The sequence below is a fragment of the Giraffa tippelskirchi genome, chromosome 11 (genome assembly GCF_054371585.1).
Source record: "Giraffa tippelskirchi isolate mGirTip1 chromosome 11, T2T-mGirTip1v1.2.pri, whole genome shotgun sequence".
Classification (NCBI taxonomy): domain Eukaryota; kingdom Metazoa; phylum Chordata; class Mammalia; order Artiodactyla; family Giraffidae; genus Giraffa; species Giraffa tippelskirchi.
Window position 1 is genome coordinate 135,370,731 of NC_137285.1, and position 16,409 is coordinate 135,387,139.

General features: G+C 50.9%; 1 protein-coding gene across 1 annotated transcript in view; it reads right to left on the reverse strand.

The window, feature by feature from the left end:
- The window catches only part of ABTB2 (ankyrin repeat and BTB domain containing 2), a 184,573-nt gene that overhangs the window by 32,021 nt on the left and 136,143 nt on the right, over positions 1-16,409 (reverse strand). Inside the window, exon 4 of the mRNA XM_081541669.1 lies at positions 10,892-11,105. Coding sequence (XP_081397795.1) covers positions 10,892-11,105 — 214 coding nt within the window. The remainder of the gene's footprint in view (positions 1-10,891; positions 11,106-16,409) is intronic.

A 16,409-nucleotide genomic window follows, 5' to 3' on the forward strand; every position in this document is an offset into this window, starting at 1 on the left:
AATGCTCAAAATTCTCCAAGCCAGGCTTCAGCAATATGTGAACCGTGAACTTCCAGATGTTCAAGCTGGATTTAGAAAAGGCAGAGGAACCAGAGATCAAATTGCCAACATCCGCTGGATCATCGAAAAAGCATGAGAGTTCCAGAAAAATATCTATTTTTGCTATATTAACTATGCCAAAGCCTTTGACTGTATGGATCACAATAAACTGTGGAAAATTCTGAAAGAGATGGGAATACCAGACCACCTCATCTGCCTCTTGAAAAGCCTGTATGCAGGTCAGGAAGCAACAGTTAGAACTAGACATGGAACAACAGACTGGTTCCATATAGGAAAAGGAGTATGTCAAGGCTGTATATCGTCACCCTGCTTATTTAACTTATATGCAGAGTACATCATGAGAAACGCTGGGCTGGAGGAAGCACAAGCTGGAATCAAGATTGCTGGGAGAAATATCAATCACCTCAGATACGCAGATGACACCACCCTGATGGCAGAAAGCGAAGAGGAACTAAGAAGCCTCTTGATGAAAGTGAAAGAGGAGAGTGAAAAAGTTGGCTTAAAGCTCAACATTCAGAAAACTAAGATCATGGCATCTGGTCCCATCACTTCATGGCAAATAGATGGGGAAACAGTGGAAACAGTGAGAGACTTTATTTTTTCTGGGCTCCAAAATCACTGCAGATGGTGGTTGCAGCCATGAAATTAAAAGATGCTTACTCCTTGGAAGGAAAGTTATGACCAACCTAGAGAGCATATTAAAAAGCAGAGACATTACTTCGCCGGCAAAGGTCCATCTCATCAAGGCTATGGTTTTTCTAGTAGTCACGTATGGATGTGAAAGTTGGAGTATAAAGAAAGCTGAGCGCTGAAGAATTGATGCTTTTGAACTGTGGTGTTGGAGAAGACTCTTGAGAGTCCTTGGACTGCAAGGAGATCCAACCAGTCCATCCTAAAGGAGATCAGTCCTGGGTGTTCATTGGAAGGACTGATGTTGAAGCTGAAACTCCAATACTTTGGCCACCTCATGCAAAGAGCTGACTCAGTGAAAAAGACCCTGATGCTGGGAAGGATTGAGGGCAGGAGGAGAAGGGGATGACAGAGGATGAGATGGTTGGATGGCATCATCGACTCAATGGACATGAGTTTGGGTGGGCTCCGGGAGTTGATGTTGGACAGGGAGGCCTGGCGTGCTGCGGTTCATGGGGTCGCAAAGAGTTGGACACGACTGAGCGACTGAACTGAACTGAACTACTATGTGCCAATTAGGCATGAGGCCATCCTGCAAACTGTACCCTTTAACAGCTGCAAGGGAGGTATAACTATTAGTCTGCATTTTACAAATGTGGACACCAAGGTTTGAGAGGTTTGGGCACATGTCCAAGGTCACACAGCTAGCCAGTGGTGATCTGTCTGGCTCTAAAATGAGAGATCCTAGGGTGTTTCCAGAGACCAAACTGTCATGCATGAAATGCTCTGAGCCCCTGGCCGGTGGAGAATTGGAAGGCAGGCACGAGGAAGAAAAGAGTCACCGCAGTGCACCCACAGGCCTGCTGTGCCCACCTCCAGCCTCTGTGCCCACAGCCTCATCAGCACTGAAGGCAGGAGGGATCCGGGTGCTGGGCTGGGGCCCAAAGCCCCAAGGGAACACTCTGGACCCCTTAAGAGCCTTCTTTCGCCAAATCAGAAATATGAAAACAGCAAAAACAGCAAAGGAGGCGGCAGTCAGAGGCGTTGGTCTTGTCGGAGGAGGGAGGTCTGGGAGCTGGCTGGCAGGCAAGTAGGAGCAGGCCAGAGCCCAGCCCATGTGACTGTAGATGTTGTCTGAGATCCTATTCTGCCCCTTCCCCGGGGGTCTGGAAAGTCCACGCTCAGCCTCAGAAGCTGCCTTCTTTGAGAAAGCAAACTCCATTCCCTGGAGTTGGGACTTCCCAGCACTGAGGCTCTCTCTGGGAGCCTGGCGATGCTGTAGACAAAGGGGATTGTGGCTACGTGTTATAAAAACATCCCTGGGCCCGGCAGTTCCCGGTCCTCTCCTTCCCGGTGGGGACCGGTGGGCACAACAATGGGACAGGAAGTCATACGCAACAGGCAGCCCCTAGGGCACTTGTCAACGGCTGGGCTAGGATCCTGTCTCCAGCCCCTGTTATCTGGCACTGCTACTTCCTCTGTCTGCCTTCATCCCTGGCTCACTCCTTCTCGAAAGCTGGATGGATGCCCACCTGTGCTGGCCACCCAGAGCCAGCAAACTCAAGCCTGTGGGGGAAGGGGCTCGGAGTAGTTGAGAGCAAGCAGCCCAAGTCACAGGAGGTGCTGATGGAGGGACCAGCTTCTGGGGTCCTGTTCTCTCTCCCCTGGAAGGCAGAAGGAGGTATTGCCTGCAATACCGTGAATTCACTGTAGCCTTATCAATGGCTTTCCCTGTCTAAGCTCAGAGCTGTCTCTTTCTAGCTGTGACTTTGGGTGTCTGTCTTGCCCTCTGCTGAGGGATAAGGCCTCGGTCTGCTCCTTCCTTTGAGAGCTTGTAAGGAACTGCTAGAGAGCTGTGGTTATAAAGTGCTTCATAAGCCAGAAAGCTTTGTCCAAGCCTTCCCTGACGATCCAGTGGTTAAGAATTTGCCTGCCAATGCAGGGGACACAGGTTTGATCCCTGATGCTGGAAGATCCCACAAGCCATGGGGCAACTAAGCCTGTGAGCCGCAACTACTGAAGCCCATCACACCCTAGAGCCTGTGCTCTGCAGCAAGAGAAACCACCACAATGAGTGGCTGATGCACTGCAACTAGAGAGTAGCCCCCGCTTGCCACAACTAGAGAGAGCTTGAACACAGCAACAAGACCCAGTGCAGCCAAAAATAAAAATATTAAAAAAAAAGGTTTTGTCCAGATGCTTGTGAGGTGAAAGTCGCTCAGTCGTGTCTGATTCTTTGCAACCCCATGGACTATACAGTCCATGGAATTCTCCAGGCCAGAATACTGGAGTGGGTAGCCTTTCCCTTCTCCAAGGGGTCTTCCCAACCCAGGGACTGAACCCAGGTCTCCCACATTGCAGGCAGATTCTTTATCAGCTGAGCCACCAGGGAAGCCCCCAGATGCTTGTAGCCCATGTAAATATATATCAGTTCATACCACTCCCACACTTTACACTTGACGGTGGCAGCCTGTCCTGTGTAGGCACTGGGACCAAACCAGCAAGTGAGGGGCCTGGGACACTAGTATACCACTGACTTTGGAGCGTTTGACTTGCTGCTTGGTTTGCGAACCAATGGGTGGATGAAATCCAGTTTTTAGAGTTCTTTGAGATCCTTGGACGGTGGGTTGTGATAAATCCAAAGTTTGTACATATTTCTGCCCAAAACAGTCCTCACTGAATTAGTCCTCTGGTCCATCTGGTCTACCTCCCAGTTGAATTAGTCCTTTGGTCCATCTGGTCTACCTCATCTCTGTCACTTGCCTGGTTCACTGGCTACTGTCAGCGTGAGTTAAGAGGGAATTAAAGGCAGAGACTAGGGGAGGTATATAGGAGAGGAAAAGAAAACAAGCATTTTGAGTAGATGTGATTTTTAAAATCACCATTGTTTTGGGTTATTTAAGCATTAAACACAGTTTAGTTATGAGTCCTTTCACAGGTTTATGAAAATAGTAATTACACAGCTAATAGCAGCTACCATGTATGAAGAGCTTACTCTGTGCTAAGTCCTTTCAATGGATTACCTCACTTGATCCCGACAAAAACCTTGGCAAGCAGATCAAGCCATTTTTCATGAAAATCTGGGGAAACTGAGGCCTGAGAAATTAACGTGCCCATAGTCACACAGCTCATCAAGGGCAGAGCAGAGACCCCATGGATGGTCTTTCTAACTCCAAAAGTCCAACCTTTAGGCTCTATAGCCTATCCACTGAACAAAATACATAACTGCCTACTCTGTGCCAGGGAATGTACAATGTGCTGGAGTCACAGTGGTGACACTGCCCCTTGGCATTTACCTTCTAGGGGGTGAGAAGAGGGAAGAAAAGGAAGTAAGCAAATCCATAGACAAGGTAGCTTCAGACAGAGGAGGGTGCTTGGGGAAAAATAAAAAGGAGACAGAAGGATGGGGAATGACTAGAGGTGGAGGGATGGCTCCCTGTGTGCACTGCAGACCATAGACAAGTGGCTTCAGAGGTCCCTGGACGCACCAGCCCGAGGAGGGCATGGAAACAAGTACTTAATTCACCCAATAGCTATTTTTATTTCTTTTACTTCCATTCTGGGTAAACAGATGGAAATTTAATGCACAAAAAGGGGGAGTAGAAAGAAAAGAGCTTAACATTGCAAATCTTCTTGAAATGGTATTTAAGGGAACCACAAGTCAGGAGCACAAAGCCATCACTGCCATCATCTCTATTATTTGATAAGAAAACACTTTCGCAAGCTGAGCAAAAGATTAACGAGCCCATTTCTTCAGACTGAACACTCAGCCTATCTGCGGGTGGCTCCTATTTATGTAAAGTGCTCATCTGAGGGGAAACAGCCCCCTCCTGCATCCGGACTGGAACAAAGAAGGGCCTCTCCTCACTGTGGGCTTCATGTGTGTTAGGAGACCTGCCCCAGGATTTTGAGGCTCCCCCAGGAAGCAGGTACTGCTGGGATCTTCACTCTACACAGGAGGAAGCCAGGGCTCAGAAGGTAAGGAGACTTGTTCAGATCATGTGGCTGGAGGAGGAGGGGCTGGCTTGATCCTCACACACCTCTGAAAATGCAGGTCTCCACGGGAAACCACTCAAGTCGCACCTAGAAGTATCTGCCTAGACAAACAGCAACCAGTGATGACTTAAAAATACACACATACACCTATTATGTGTTTGAAAAAAAATGTAGATCCAGACTTTCCTGGTTGTCCAGGTCCTAGTAGTTAAGAATCTACCTGCCAATGTAGGGGCCACAGGTTCGATCCCTGGTCTGGAAAGATCCCATGTGCCACAGAGCAGCTAAGCCCGTGCACCACAACTACTGAAGCTAGCATGCTATAGGGCCTGAGGGCTGCAACAGCTGAGTCTGTGTGCCTACCTACAGCCTGTGGCTGCAGCCAGAGAAGCCACTGCAATGAGAAGCCTGCGCACTGCGATGAAGAGTAGCCTCCACGTGCCGCAACTAGAGAAAGCCTGCACACAGCAGTGAGAGCCCAGTGTAGCCAAAAAAAAAAGTAGATCCATGTCACGAAATACACACTGTGAAGCAACAAAATCCCTCTGTGACTTCTGCTGCCCACACCCCATCTGTCCCAGTGTCTTGTGGCTGCTCTTTAAGGCCCAGTTAGAAGCCCAGTCTGTTCTAACATGCCCACCTCCCTCCAAGGATGCCAGCCTTCTCCAAGATCTTCTGCAACAGGATGGTGAGTATGATGATGGAGAAGCAGGAAAAGAAGATGATGATGACTGACACATACAGTGTGCCAAGCGCTGATACTTTGTACATACTAACTCAATCCCCACGACACTCCTATGCAGTCTGCACTGCTGGTCCTGTGCTGAGAAGAAACTGAGGCATAGAGGCTAAATGACTGAGGCCACCAGCTCGTAAGTAACACTTAAGCTGGGATTGACTCCAGGCCAGCGGCAGGGCCTGAGAGCTGACCTAACGAAGTACCAGACAACCAAGTTTCCTCTAACACTATCTGCTGGTTCATGCTTATTTTTTCCGCCTTGTCTTGTTTTTGCCTCTCTTATTAGGCAGGAGCCTCAATCACATAAGGCACTCCTTCATAATTCTCTTATATCCCTTCCCTGCTGATCAACAGAAGTATAGCGAGAAATGTGAGTTAATAAGTGAAGTGCTTAAGATGGTATCGTATCTGTCACTTAATATGTGCTCTATAATGCTAGCTATAATCAGTAGGAGTGTTTGTAAGTAGGAGTAATATTAGGAGCTGCATTATTAATTATTATTATCGGCAGTGGCAGTAGTTATCTTAGTAGTATCAACAGTAGTAGTAGTAACTGTATGAGTTGTAGTCATATTACTAACCCAGATACTGCTGGAGAACCACTTTTAAAGAAACATCATCCTAGGTCAATGAAGAGAGACTAATTCTCAATGTCAACCATGTCATCTAAGAATGCTGATGACCATTATAATGGGGGGGGCGGTGCACGCAGGGCGACAGCCACCGTTTATTCTCACGGACCGGGCACAGCTTTACTGTACTCAATTCATTTAATCCCAGTAGCATCTTATTATCATCACCATTTTACCATTAAGGAAGCTGGAGGCCTGGAAAGATGGGCTGACAAGTCACACTGCTAGAAGATAGTAGAGATGACACCTCCGGGATGACCCGGCTTGTGGAGCCCGCAACCATGGGCAGTACCTGAGGTCATGGTGTGGACTTTAGGTGGAGTGGGCCAGAACCCTGTGGGCTCACATCTTTGCTAACTCCAGCTTTTCCGAGTTCTGTCCACATACTTGCAGGTACCCTCTTGACCAGCAAGACACGGATCAGGGCACCCAAGGGCTGGGAGGGACACACAGTACCTCCTTCTGGGATCCCACCTGGAAAAGGACTTTGAGCAAAAATAGCTCCAGGGAACTGAGGACTACGTTTGGTATTAAACCAGCACTCTGGGCCCCGTGTCACTTCTGACCCTGCCGGGGGTGCATGACCATGTACCAGACAGCTCTGGGGTGGCTCCCAGTAGGAGGGCCTCTCCTCACAGCAGCATGGAAAGGGCTTCCGAATACCTTCATTCTCAGAGCAGCCCAGGTGCTGAGAGGGGTCATGGAGGGAGAGGGCAAGTGGAAACCAGTCAATCCCAGAGACCATGGAGCTGGACAGTGGGGCAGGGCTTTTCAGACCACAGGCTCAGCCCTCCACTTGCCTTGGCCCCTGAGGTCCCACCCCCTCGGGCATCATTCTGGACTGTATTTCCTAGTTCTCACACAGTCTCTCTCTCTCTCACCCTCAGGTCCCCCCTCTCTCTCCTGCCACATGATCTTGGCATTTGCTTGTTCCTTCTGCCTGATACTAATCACCATAGTAGCTAATACCGAGCATTCACAGTGTCCAGGTCCTGCTCTAAAAAAGTCCTGCCTGCATTAGCTCCCTAGCACTCATAACTTACGGGTGGCTATGAGGAGTACATGTTGCTTGTCTATAGAACTTGGGCTCTGCGGAGACTAAGGGACAGGTTGAAGGTTCTAAAATCCGACAGTGAGAAGTGAGATCTCTTTGAATTGCAGTTTTCCCCATCGATTGCACTCCATTGGCTAAGAAACAGGACACCAGATGTTTCTAAGCTGTGTCCCAAATCAGACGCTCCTCCTGGCTCAGTGTCCTGAACACCAGCAGGGCTCAAGCCCTTGGAGCGTGCTTCTTTCCACAGAGGGGCACCATGCAGGGCTGGGGAGAGGGAAGCCAGGGGCCAGGGCGTGAAGCTCAAGCAAACGGACTGGGGTGTAGACAAGTGGCCCACCTTTGTGCCCAGTATTCCCAGATATTCCGCAGGTGTCTGGCTTCTCTGGGCTGCTGGCAGCACTTCTTGGGGAGTCTGAGCACCCCCAATGCCCAAGGTTCTGAGGCAGAAAGCCAGGTTTCCGTCCCCTCCCCACCTCCACCCCTTCTGCATCTCTAGTTGTATCTGTCTCCCTCCATGTGCTCTGCTATATGATGTTCTTGTCCAGCAATTCACTGGTGAGACAGCAGACCTCCCTCCGCTCCTGCATGTCTCCACGACCTCCCTCCCCACTTCCACAAACTCCTCATTCCCAGGAGGACCATGCCCTCTGTTCCGGCTCCCTGTCCCTCTGCCTCCAGGCACAGTGAGCGAAGACCATGCTGAGCCAGATGGTTGTCTGTTCTCCTCCATACCATGGTAGGGGGCGGGGGGAAGGAGGCTCCCCCCATCTCCCTGGGTAACTCTGCATCTCTGACAGCAAGTGCTTTCACTTTCCAAGCTCGGTCACGGGTGATGATGTGCCCTGCAGGGTGGCAGCTGGGACTAATCCTGTGTTTGAGACCCTGCCGTATGCCTCGCTGGTGCCTGTGATGCAAAGCTGCCAGCAAGAAAGGGATCCTGGGAGGGTGCAGGGAGGTTCCAGCTGCAGGAGCCATCCCCAGGAGGCGAAGGAGGTGTCCTGGGATAGGAGAGGCTGGTGGGGCCGGAATGGCCCTGGAGGCGGTGGGTCCCGAGGGCTGGGACCCACCCAGGTTTTCTTAGAGCTTTAGAACTGGGCCTCAGCCGCAGCTGGGAATGCTGTAGCCTGATTGGTGAAGGGTGAGGGCCTTCAGGTCAGAGAGACCTGATCTGAATCCTTTCCTGGGTACTCAGCAGCTTGATGCCCCCCGGCCCTGTGCCCTCATTTGTAATGTTAGCACACACCTTGCTGATTCATTGTGGGGCACAGAAGAAGCAGAAGTAGGTAGAGCTGCCCTTTAAAAGGAAGAGGTGGCTCCTTTCATGTGTGTTATCTTACAGCCCCATTTTACAGATGGGGAGCCTGAGGCATGGAGGGGCTTGTGTGGGAGGCTGGATCTGAGCTCAGGTCTCTGTCTGAAGCCTGTGCTCCCTTCCCCACTGCTGCCCAGCTCACTGCAGTGGCAAATGGAAGCACGTTCGAGTGCCTCCTTGCGCCCCTGCAAAGCTGCCCCCTTCTAGTCCCTACTTCCCTTCTCCCTCCAAACCCAGAGCAGGAGGCTGTGGGGAGGATGGTCCGGATGGAGAGGTACTTGAGCCCCACCGACTAGTGTAGAGGCGGCCTGTGGCATAGCAGAGACCCAGGATGAGCTTCATGGAGGGATGAATGTATGACCCACCCGCCCTTTGTCAGCATGCTCGTGGTCACACACAGCCCCCAGCAGAAAGGGAGAAGGGCAGTTTCTTTAAAGCAGAAATCTACAAGCACATACTGGAGTGGCACCATCAATGGTGTCACGGGCCAAACCCAAGCCACCGAACTGAGCTCCTTAGTCCACGTGTGAAAGGTCATGGAAGAGGTCCCTTAATCCCAACAGAGCCAGACAAACCATCGAATCCCCAAGCAGACCCAGAGGTTCTGCCCTATTCTGGTTGGAAGATTTGACCCTGTGCTCCAGACCCGGGACAGAGGGAGGAACCTCAAGTGAATGAAGTGGGGGAGGAGGGAGGGACAGAGACACTGCCAGACTCACAGAAGAAAACTGCGTCTCCCTGGAGCCCTAGCAAGCTCCAGCCCCTTTGTGCACAGGAGCGAAGAGGGTCCCCAGAGCTCTGCTGAGGGTGTCAGAGCGGCAGTGCCTCATAGGGACACGTGGCCTGGCTTGCGGTGGTGGGAAGGCCAGCCAGGCTCTCAAAGGGTGGCAGGGCCTCTCTTGGGTGGCAGGGCTACCAGAGGAAGCACAAGTCCAGCAGGATCTGCTTAGCAGCCAGGAGCTGGGCCATCAGAGAGCTGTCGAGCCGTGCACCCGCCTGGGTATTCTTAAGGTGTCCTCCTTACTGTGCCCAAATCTGACATTTGGGGATTCTTTTTTCCTCACGGTGGTTCCAATTTTCCATGTGTCTAACACTCATTTGAAATGATTCATGGAAAAATGCCTTTGCGACCAACTTCTTTGTGCCACAGACAGTGCGGTTTGTAAATAATGGGCTATCTAAACACACACTCGTGTGAATGTTACCACTCCAGCGCAGCTGTGACAATCACATACAGACCAGCAGCTTGGGTCACACAGGAACCCTGATGCCATGTTTCGGAGCATCAGGCCCTGGGAATCCTCCCGGGAGGAAAGGCAGAGGGTGGCCACAAAGACATCCCAGGGGTTCTGGGCACCGTGCCCGCAGAAGAGCACCTCCCCGGCCAGCGCCGCAGCCAATGGCCACGGTCACAGCCCGAGCGCCAAGCCGTCCAGCTTGGGGCAGTGGGTCCCAGGGAGTTACCTCCGCCTCCTCTCCCAGTCACCTTTGCTTGGGTGACCCAGCCTCAGGCTCAGTCCAGCACCCTCGGGGACCTCACCGACAATAAGCAAGCCCCACCCCCCCTCCATCCCCGCCCTCTCCAGATGTCTTCTTGGCCCTTTCGCCTTCCCAGCCAAGCTTTGGCAACCACAACAATTTCTCCTCAAAGCAGAAACAGCTGGGACGGAGGGCCCGTGCTCTGACCCTACCTCCCTGCTGGTGCTTCCTTCAAGGAAGCTGGGGCCTCCACCTGCCACCTTCTTGCTCTGTGTCAGCCCCTGCCTGCCTCGGCCCTGCATTCGTTAGATAGCTCCCAGAGGATTAAGACGATGATGATCCAATTCTGTCAGTTGGGAAAGGGCTGGGCCCCTATGGGAGAGCACTAGACTGAAGCCAGCAGGCCTGGGCTCTGGGGCTGTTCATCCACTAAGTTGCTGGAGATCAGATAATCGGCCAGAGCCATGACGTTCCCATCTGTAAAATGAGTGGACGGGGCAAAACGTGCCTGAGATTTCTAACAAGAATGATGGTAACAGTGACATCACAGTCAATCAACCGAGGTGACCGCTACCACTGATGGAGGGCCAGTTACCACCCAGACCTTATCCTAAGTGCTTTTTCTCAGAGCATGAGCTCACACACATCTTACCGTCCACCTTTCTAGGTAGGTGTGAATACCTCATTTTATAAAAGAGGCAAGTGAATTTCTGAGAGCCCAGGTGGTGAGTGCTAGGGCTGAGAGGGGCCAAAGCCCAACTTCTGAGCCTCAACAACCCCATACTACATCAGCCCACAGTCATCAAACCCCGCTGCACTCCAGGGCCAGACCTTCCTCCATCTGAATGCAGTCCTCGCCCGTGTCAGGCCACCTCCCCACAGGCAAACAGGCCAGGGTCAGGGTTCTTCGGCCACCATGTCAGTCACTCCACACACACACGGGGTCACGTGGCCCACCAGGTATGCAGCCCAAGGCAGAACCCTACCGTTCATTGTTCAGGGCCATCCTTGGGGGGTCCAGGTTGGGGTTCTCCATGGACTCCATCTGTGGACACCGCAGGAAGTAGTACAGTGTGTGGAGGGCGTCGGGGGACCAGGTGATGGGCTGGGGTGGCTGGCGGGCCTGGCGGGCAGGGCTGGAGCCTGGACACAGCGGGTGGCGCCCCTGCATGTGGTGCATGGCGCGCGAGACCAGGTCGCCTGGCGGAGGAGGGCAGGAGAGAGGGGGAGAAAAAGAAAAAGTCTGAGTTCCCAGTGCACATCCTTCCAAGGATCCTTGCTGGCTAGAGGAACAGTGCCTAAGCCGGCATGCATAATTACTGTTTACCCAGAGGCAGCAGGCGGAGGTGGCAACTGTCACCCAGACGCACAATAGCAATCTAGGTTCCCTTTCACTTCCAGTCCTGCCCTAACAGTTGAATGAAACACTTGGCAGAGCCCGGCCCCACCAGACCTTATGCTAATACAGTTTCTTTTTCAACATCCCCACTCTCTCCTCCAACCCACGGGCCTTCTCCCCGGTCCGACCATGGGACTCTCCCTGGGCCTCTCCTCTCAGCCTCCAATTTCTGTGCCAGGCTGTGTAGTGGGTTCTTTCCTGTGCTGTCTGGGGCAAAGTCCAGGTACTTCTTTTTTAAAAAATTATTTTTAAAATATTTGGCTGCGTGGGCCCTTTGCTTTGGTGTGTGGGCTTTCTCTAGTTGCAGTGGGGGGCTTCTCTCCAGTTGCGGCCCTCGGGTTTTACTTGTTGCAGAGCATGGGCTCTACAGAACACGGGCTAAGTAGTTGAGGAGTGAGGGGTTAGTTGACCTGGGGCATGTAGGATCTTAGTTTCCTGACCAAAGATGGAACTCACGTCCATGGCATTGGGAGGCAGATTCTCAACCTCTAGACCACCAGGGGAGCCCCCAAAGTGCAGGTACTTCTGCAGAAAAGGGCTTCCCTTTCCAATGGCCCCAAGGAAAACTCTCACCACCAATGTCCACTATGCTTACTATGTGCTGGGTGTTCCATTTTCTAGAAAAAGGATTTAATTTGATCTGTACATTGCTGGGGTCCAAGTATATCCCCATTTTACAGATGAAGAAACTGAGGCTCATCCAGTAAGTCAACATTTACTGACCTAAACATTTCCCTGGTCACAGGGATGCCACAGTGTACAGAGGTTAAGTATATGGCAGCGTCTAGATTTGAATCCACATCTGTGTATCACCAAAATCCATGAATTGAGAGGAGACCCAGGCCATGGTCTGCCCTCCTGAAGGTCATGGGGTCCTAAGGTTCCTATATCCTGTGCTGTGTTTCTTCCCCAGTCAAGTCTTTTCAATACCCCACCAGCCTAGGACAGGAAACATCCCATCATTGTGTGAGGCCACAATGCTGAGAAAGGATGGGTGAAACAGCCCCAGGCACCTGCAGGCCCCTCATTCTAGCAAAAGTGGCGCCTTCCATTCTTCTCAGGCCTGAGAACTCAGGGGAGCGTCCCCTGTGGGTCAGCTTCCTACACCCCAATGCAGTTCCTCACAGATAGCCCCTTGGCTAGAAAGCCTCTGAGCAAAGCTGAACCTACGGAGGGAGAAACCAGCAAGTTTTATTATGGCAGGTGAAGTGTCATCTGATGTTCGGCAGGACCAAATCATTCACTTATTCCCTTAAACTTCCCTACGGAGCATCTGGGTCCGGTACTCTGTTCCACGTATCCGTGGCGCCCTGCACAGGTTCTATTGCACAACAGGTGCTCAGCAAACATTTGAAGAATGAAAACGTAGCCTTACACATTCACTTCATTCTGAAACATTTCTGGTGGTACTTGACTTGAGCTCATTAGATGCCAAGTACTCCCATGACCGCCAGAGTGACAACATTTGGTTTCCAAGCAGGGACAGTGACAGCCCTGGAACTAGAGCCCTCCATGCAGGGAAAGAGCCCTCCGTGCCCCCTCACCCCTGGGTTCTCACTCCTCTCTACACAGCGGACCCTGCTCAGCCCACAGCTGGAGCTCGGGTGCCTCCTGTCAGATCCCAGGGCCAAGAGGGCTGAGAGCACAGAGTCCCTGACATCTGGTTCCATCCCCCAGACTGATTTAATTGGCCTGGGGCAGGACCCAGGTGTCTATATTTTGTAAAACTTCCCTTGCTGAATCTAATGTCCAGTCAGATTTGAGAATCACCAGGTAAGCGGATTAAGAGTATAGATCCCAGAGTCAGACCTGCCTGGGTTGCAAACTAACTGTGTGCCTTCTGTAAGTTACTTATCAAACCCTCAGTTTCCTTATCTGTAAAATAATCACTTCTAACCACCATGTTCTGAGAATTCAAATAAATAACCAATGTGAAGCACTTAACATCATGCTTGGCACAAAGGGTTTGGTAAAGTTAAATACATCACCATTATTATTACTGTCCTTTGTTGTTGTTATTCTTCTAGACTACAGGCCACCTTGTCATGCTCTTCCTTCTGGGACCTCTGCCTGAAGTCAAGTGCTGCTCCACATTTCACAGGACAGGAGGAGTCTAGCCCTGCAATGTCAGATTCCAGCTCTGCCCTCAGGTCCTGGGTGGTAGAAACTGGTCCCAATAACCCCAGGCCAAGCCACCTCCCAGAAGCTAGTTGTAGAGCTATGTTGGCTGCAATAAGTTGAAACTTGGCTCCCGTGTCTCCAGGTCCGAATGTCATAACTGTTGGCACGACCACAGGACCATGAGGAGGAGAATTCAGAGTCCCTGATAGCATCAAAGAAACCTTGGTGAAATATCATTTCAAAGTTCGATAAGGTAGAAGTCATTACCACTCATTACGTTTAAGATTATTGCGTTGTTACTGGTATAGACTCCTTGGCAGCACATTTCCAGTCAGAATGCAGGCAAGAAAGTCAAGGAAGGAACAGACATGCCTCTTAAGGGTTCCCTAAAAGGGAAGCCAGGAAGAGAAGGCTTTCCGAAAGCTCGGAAAACCATGAAGGCATGGGAACTAGAGATGGAGACCCCAGATACTTTGCTCCAAGACAAGCTGCAGGCTACCAGTCTCTCTCAAAGACCAAAAAGACAGATGCCTGCAGACAACTCTGAACGGGTATCTAAAGACTTAAGCTGCACTGCGGCGCTGTTTAACAGGCAAAGACAGCCACCTGCTCTGGATGTTCTCCCTGAGAGCCTGTCTTCCCTGCCACTTTCTATTTTCTAGACTTCGTGACAGACCTGAAAAGATACAACAAAATCTCTAGTCTTTACAACCACCTCATCAGTGAGGCATTTCCGTTTCACAGACGAGGACACAGGCTTACATGAGTTAAATGTGTCCAGGGGCATAAGCAGCAAGGGGACCAGCCAGGATTTGAACTGCGGTCCCCTGTGTACCAAACACATGCTCTCAACCATTGCAACATTGCTTACTCAAAGGGTGGTGTGCAGACTGGAACAGGTCTGTGAAACTGGTGGTTACTGGTTCAGAAGTTCAGTTCAGAAATGGAAAGTGAGCTTCAAAAAATTTCCAGAGCAGTCTGACAGTGATTTTATGCCTATTTAATCTATTAATAAAATAAGATGACTTGCATCTGACCTGCACTTTATTTTGTGTTTCTGGACACACCTTTTAATTTATTTTATAAAAGTTTAAGTTTGCAATAGAGCTATGCTAAGTCACTTCAGTTATCTCCAACTCTCTGTGACCCCACGGACTGTAGCCTGCCAGGCTCCTCTGTCCATAAGATTCTCTAAGCAAGAATACTGGAGTGGGATGCCACGTCCTCCTCCAGGGGATCTTCCCAACCCAGGGATCAAACCCACATCTCTTGCATCTCCTGCATTGGCAGGCAGGTTCTTTACCACTAGCACCACCTGGGAAGCACAATAGAGCTGAGGATATACCATTCCTGGCCCGTCACTACAGTGAGTTTGAGAAGCTGTGGCCCCACGGCACTATGTTCTTGGTTTGGCACAACTCGGCTCTCGGAGCTGCTTCTGAGATGTTTTTGTATTCAAGAATCAGTTGACCCTAAGCTTGATGAGACCTCAGTCTAAAGCCCAGGAACACCCAGGAGCAGGGAGAAACACCCTTTCTGCTTGCTAGTCATGAGAGCCTTGATCAGAGGTGCTATGGGTTCCCTCTGGCCTGTCTAATGCCCATCAGGAGCCATTGGATAAAAAGAGCAGGGGAGGGACTTCCCTGGTGGTCCAGTGCCTAAAACTTTGCACTCCCAATGTAGGGGGCCCAGTTCAATACCTGGTCAAGGAACTAGATCCCACATACCCACAACAAAGGGCTTGCAAACTGCATCTAAAGATCCCACATGCTGCAACTAAGACCTGGTGCGGTCAAAAAAAAAAAAGAGCAGGGTAACCTGGGATTTAACACTGTCTTCGAAATGAGGCCCACACCACCTGGTTCCCTTTAAAAAAGTATTTCATTTCTTTCTTATTCCCTCCCATTTACATTCTCATAAGTAGAGAGGGACAGAGGAAAAGACAAGTGGCTGGAGCTCCCTGTGCAGCTGGACCTGATACAAGAGTGAGACTTCCTGACCTACCTGGCAGGCTGGTCCTGGCGAGGTGCAGTGAGAGAATGCATGTTAAACCTGGGGTAAACTCGCAGGGACGAGGTACTCAGTGCCAAGTATCACTAGCCTCATTAAGTTCTTTAGTCTCAGAGGGAAAACCTGCAATATCTGCCTCCACCTTCACCTTCTTCCTCCTTCATGACGATTAGCAAAAACACTGGTTTCATAGTGAGAGAGCTTGGGAGTCTTGGCACATGACACAGCCAGTTGGGTTGTTGGTGAAAGATGCTCTGGGCATCCTTCTTACCTTTGGCCTAAGGAATGGCTGAGCCAGAATGAGGACCAATCCTAGGTGGGCTTTAGGAGGCAAAAACTGTATGACAGAGGATTCATTGGGTTTCCCAAGTGGCACTAGTGGTAAAGAACCTACCTGCCAATGCAGGAGACGCAGGTTCTATCCCTGAGTTGGGAAGATCCCCTGGAGGAGGGCATGGCAACCCACTCCAGTACTCTTGCCTGGAGAATCTCATGGACAGAGAAGCCTGGCGGTCTACAGTCCATAGGGTCACAAAGAGTTAGTCACTTCGACCGAAGTGACTTAGCACGCAGAGAATTCATTTCTACAAGCACACACAAACACATGGCTCAGATACTGTTCTCAATGCTAGTGATACATACTCCAGGGGTACAACAGAGATAGTCTCCATTCTTGTGATGGTCACTTTCTAATTACATGGGAGAGAGGACCAACTATTTACCTGCCAAGTGTCCATTAGCGCTTGGAATAAACCAAAGCCATAAGATGGGACACAAAGGAATGAGGGTGGGACCTTGAGTCTCTGCAGGGTCTGTGAGGAAGGCCTGTCTAGTAAGTATTATTTGTCAGAAACCTGAAGAACGTGCCATGATTGGGAAGCTGGGGGAAAAGGTCACAGGCAGAGGAATGACTAGTGCAAAGGCCCTGGGGTGGGAGGACTTTGCCCAGGCCAGGGTGGTTGCAGGGCGGTCAG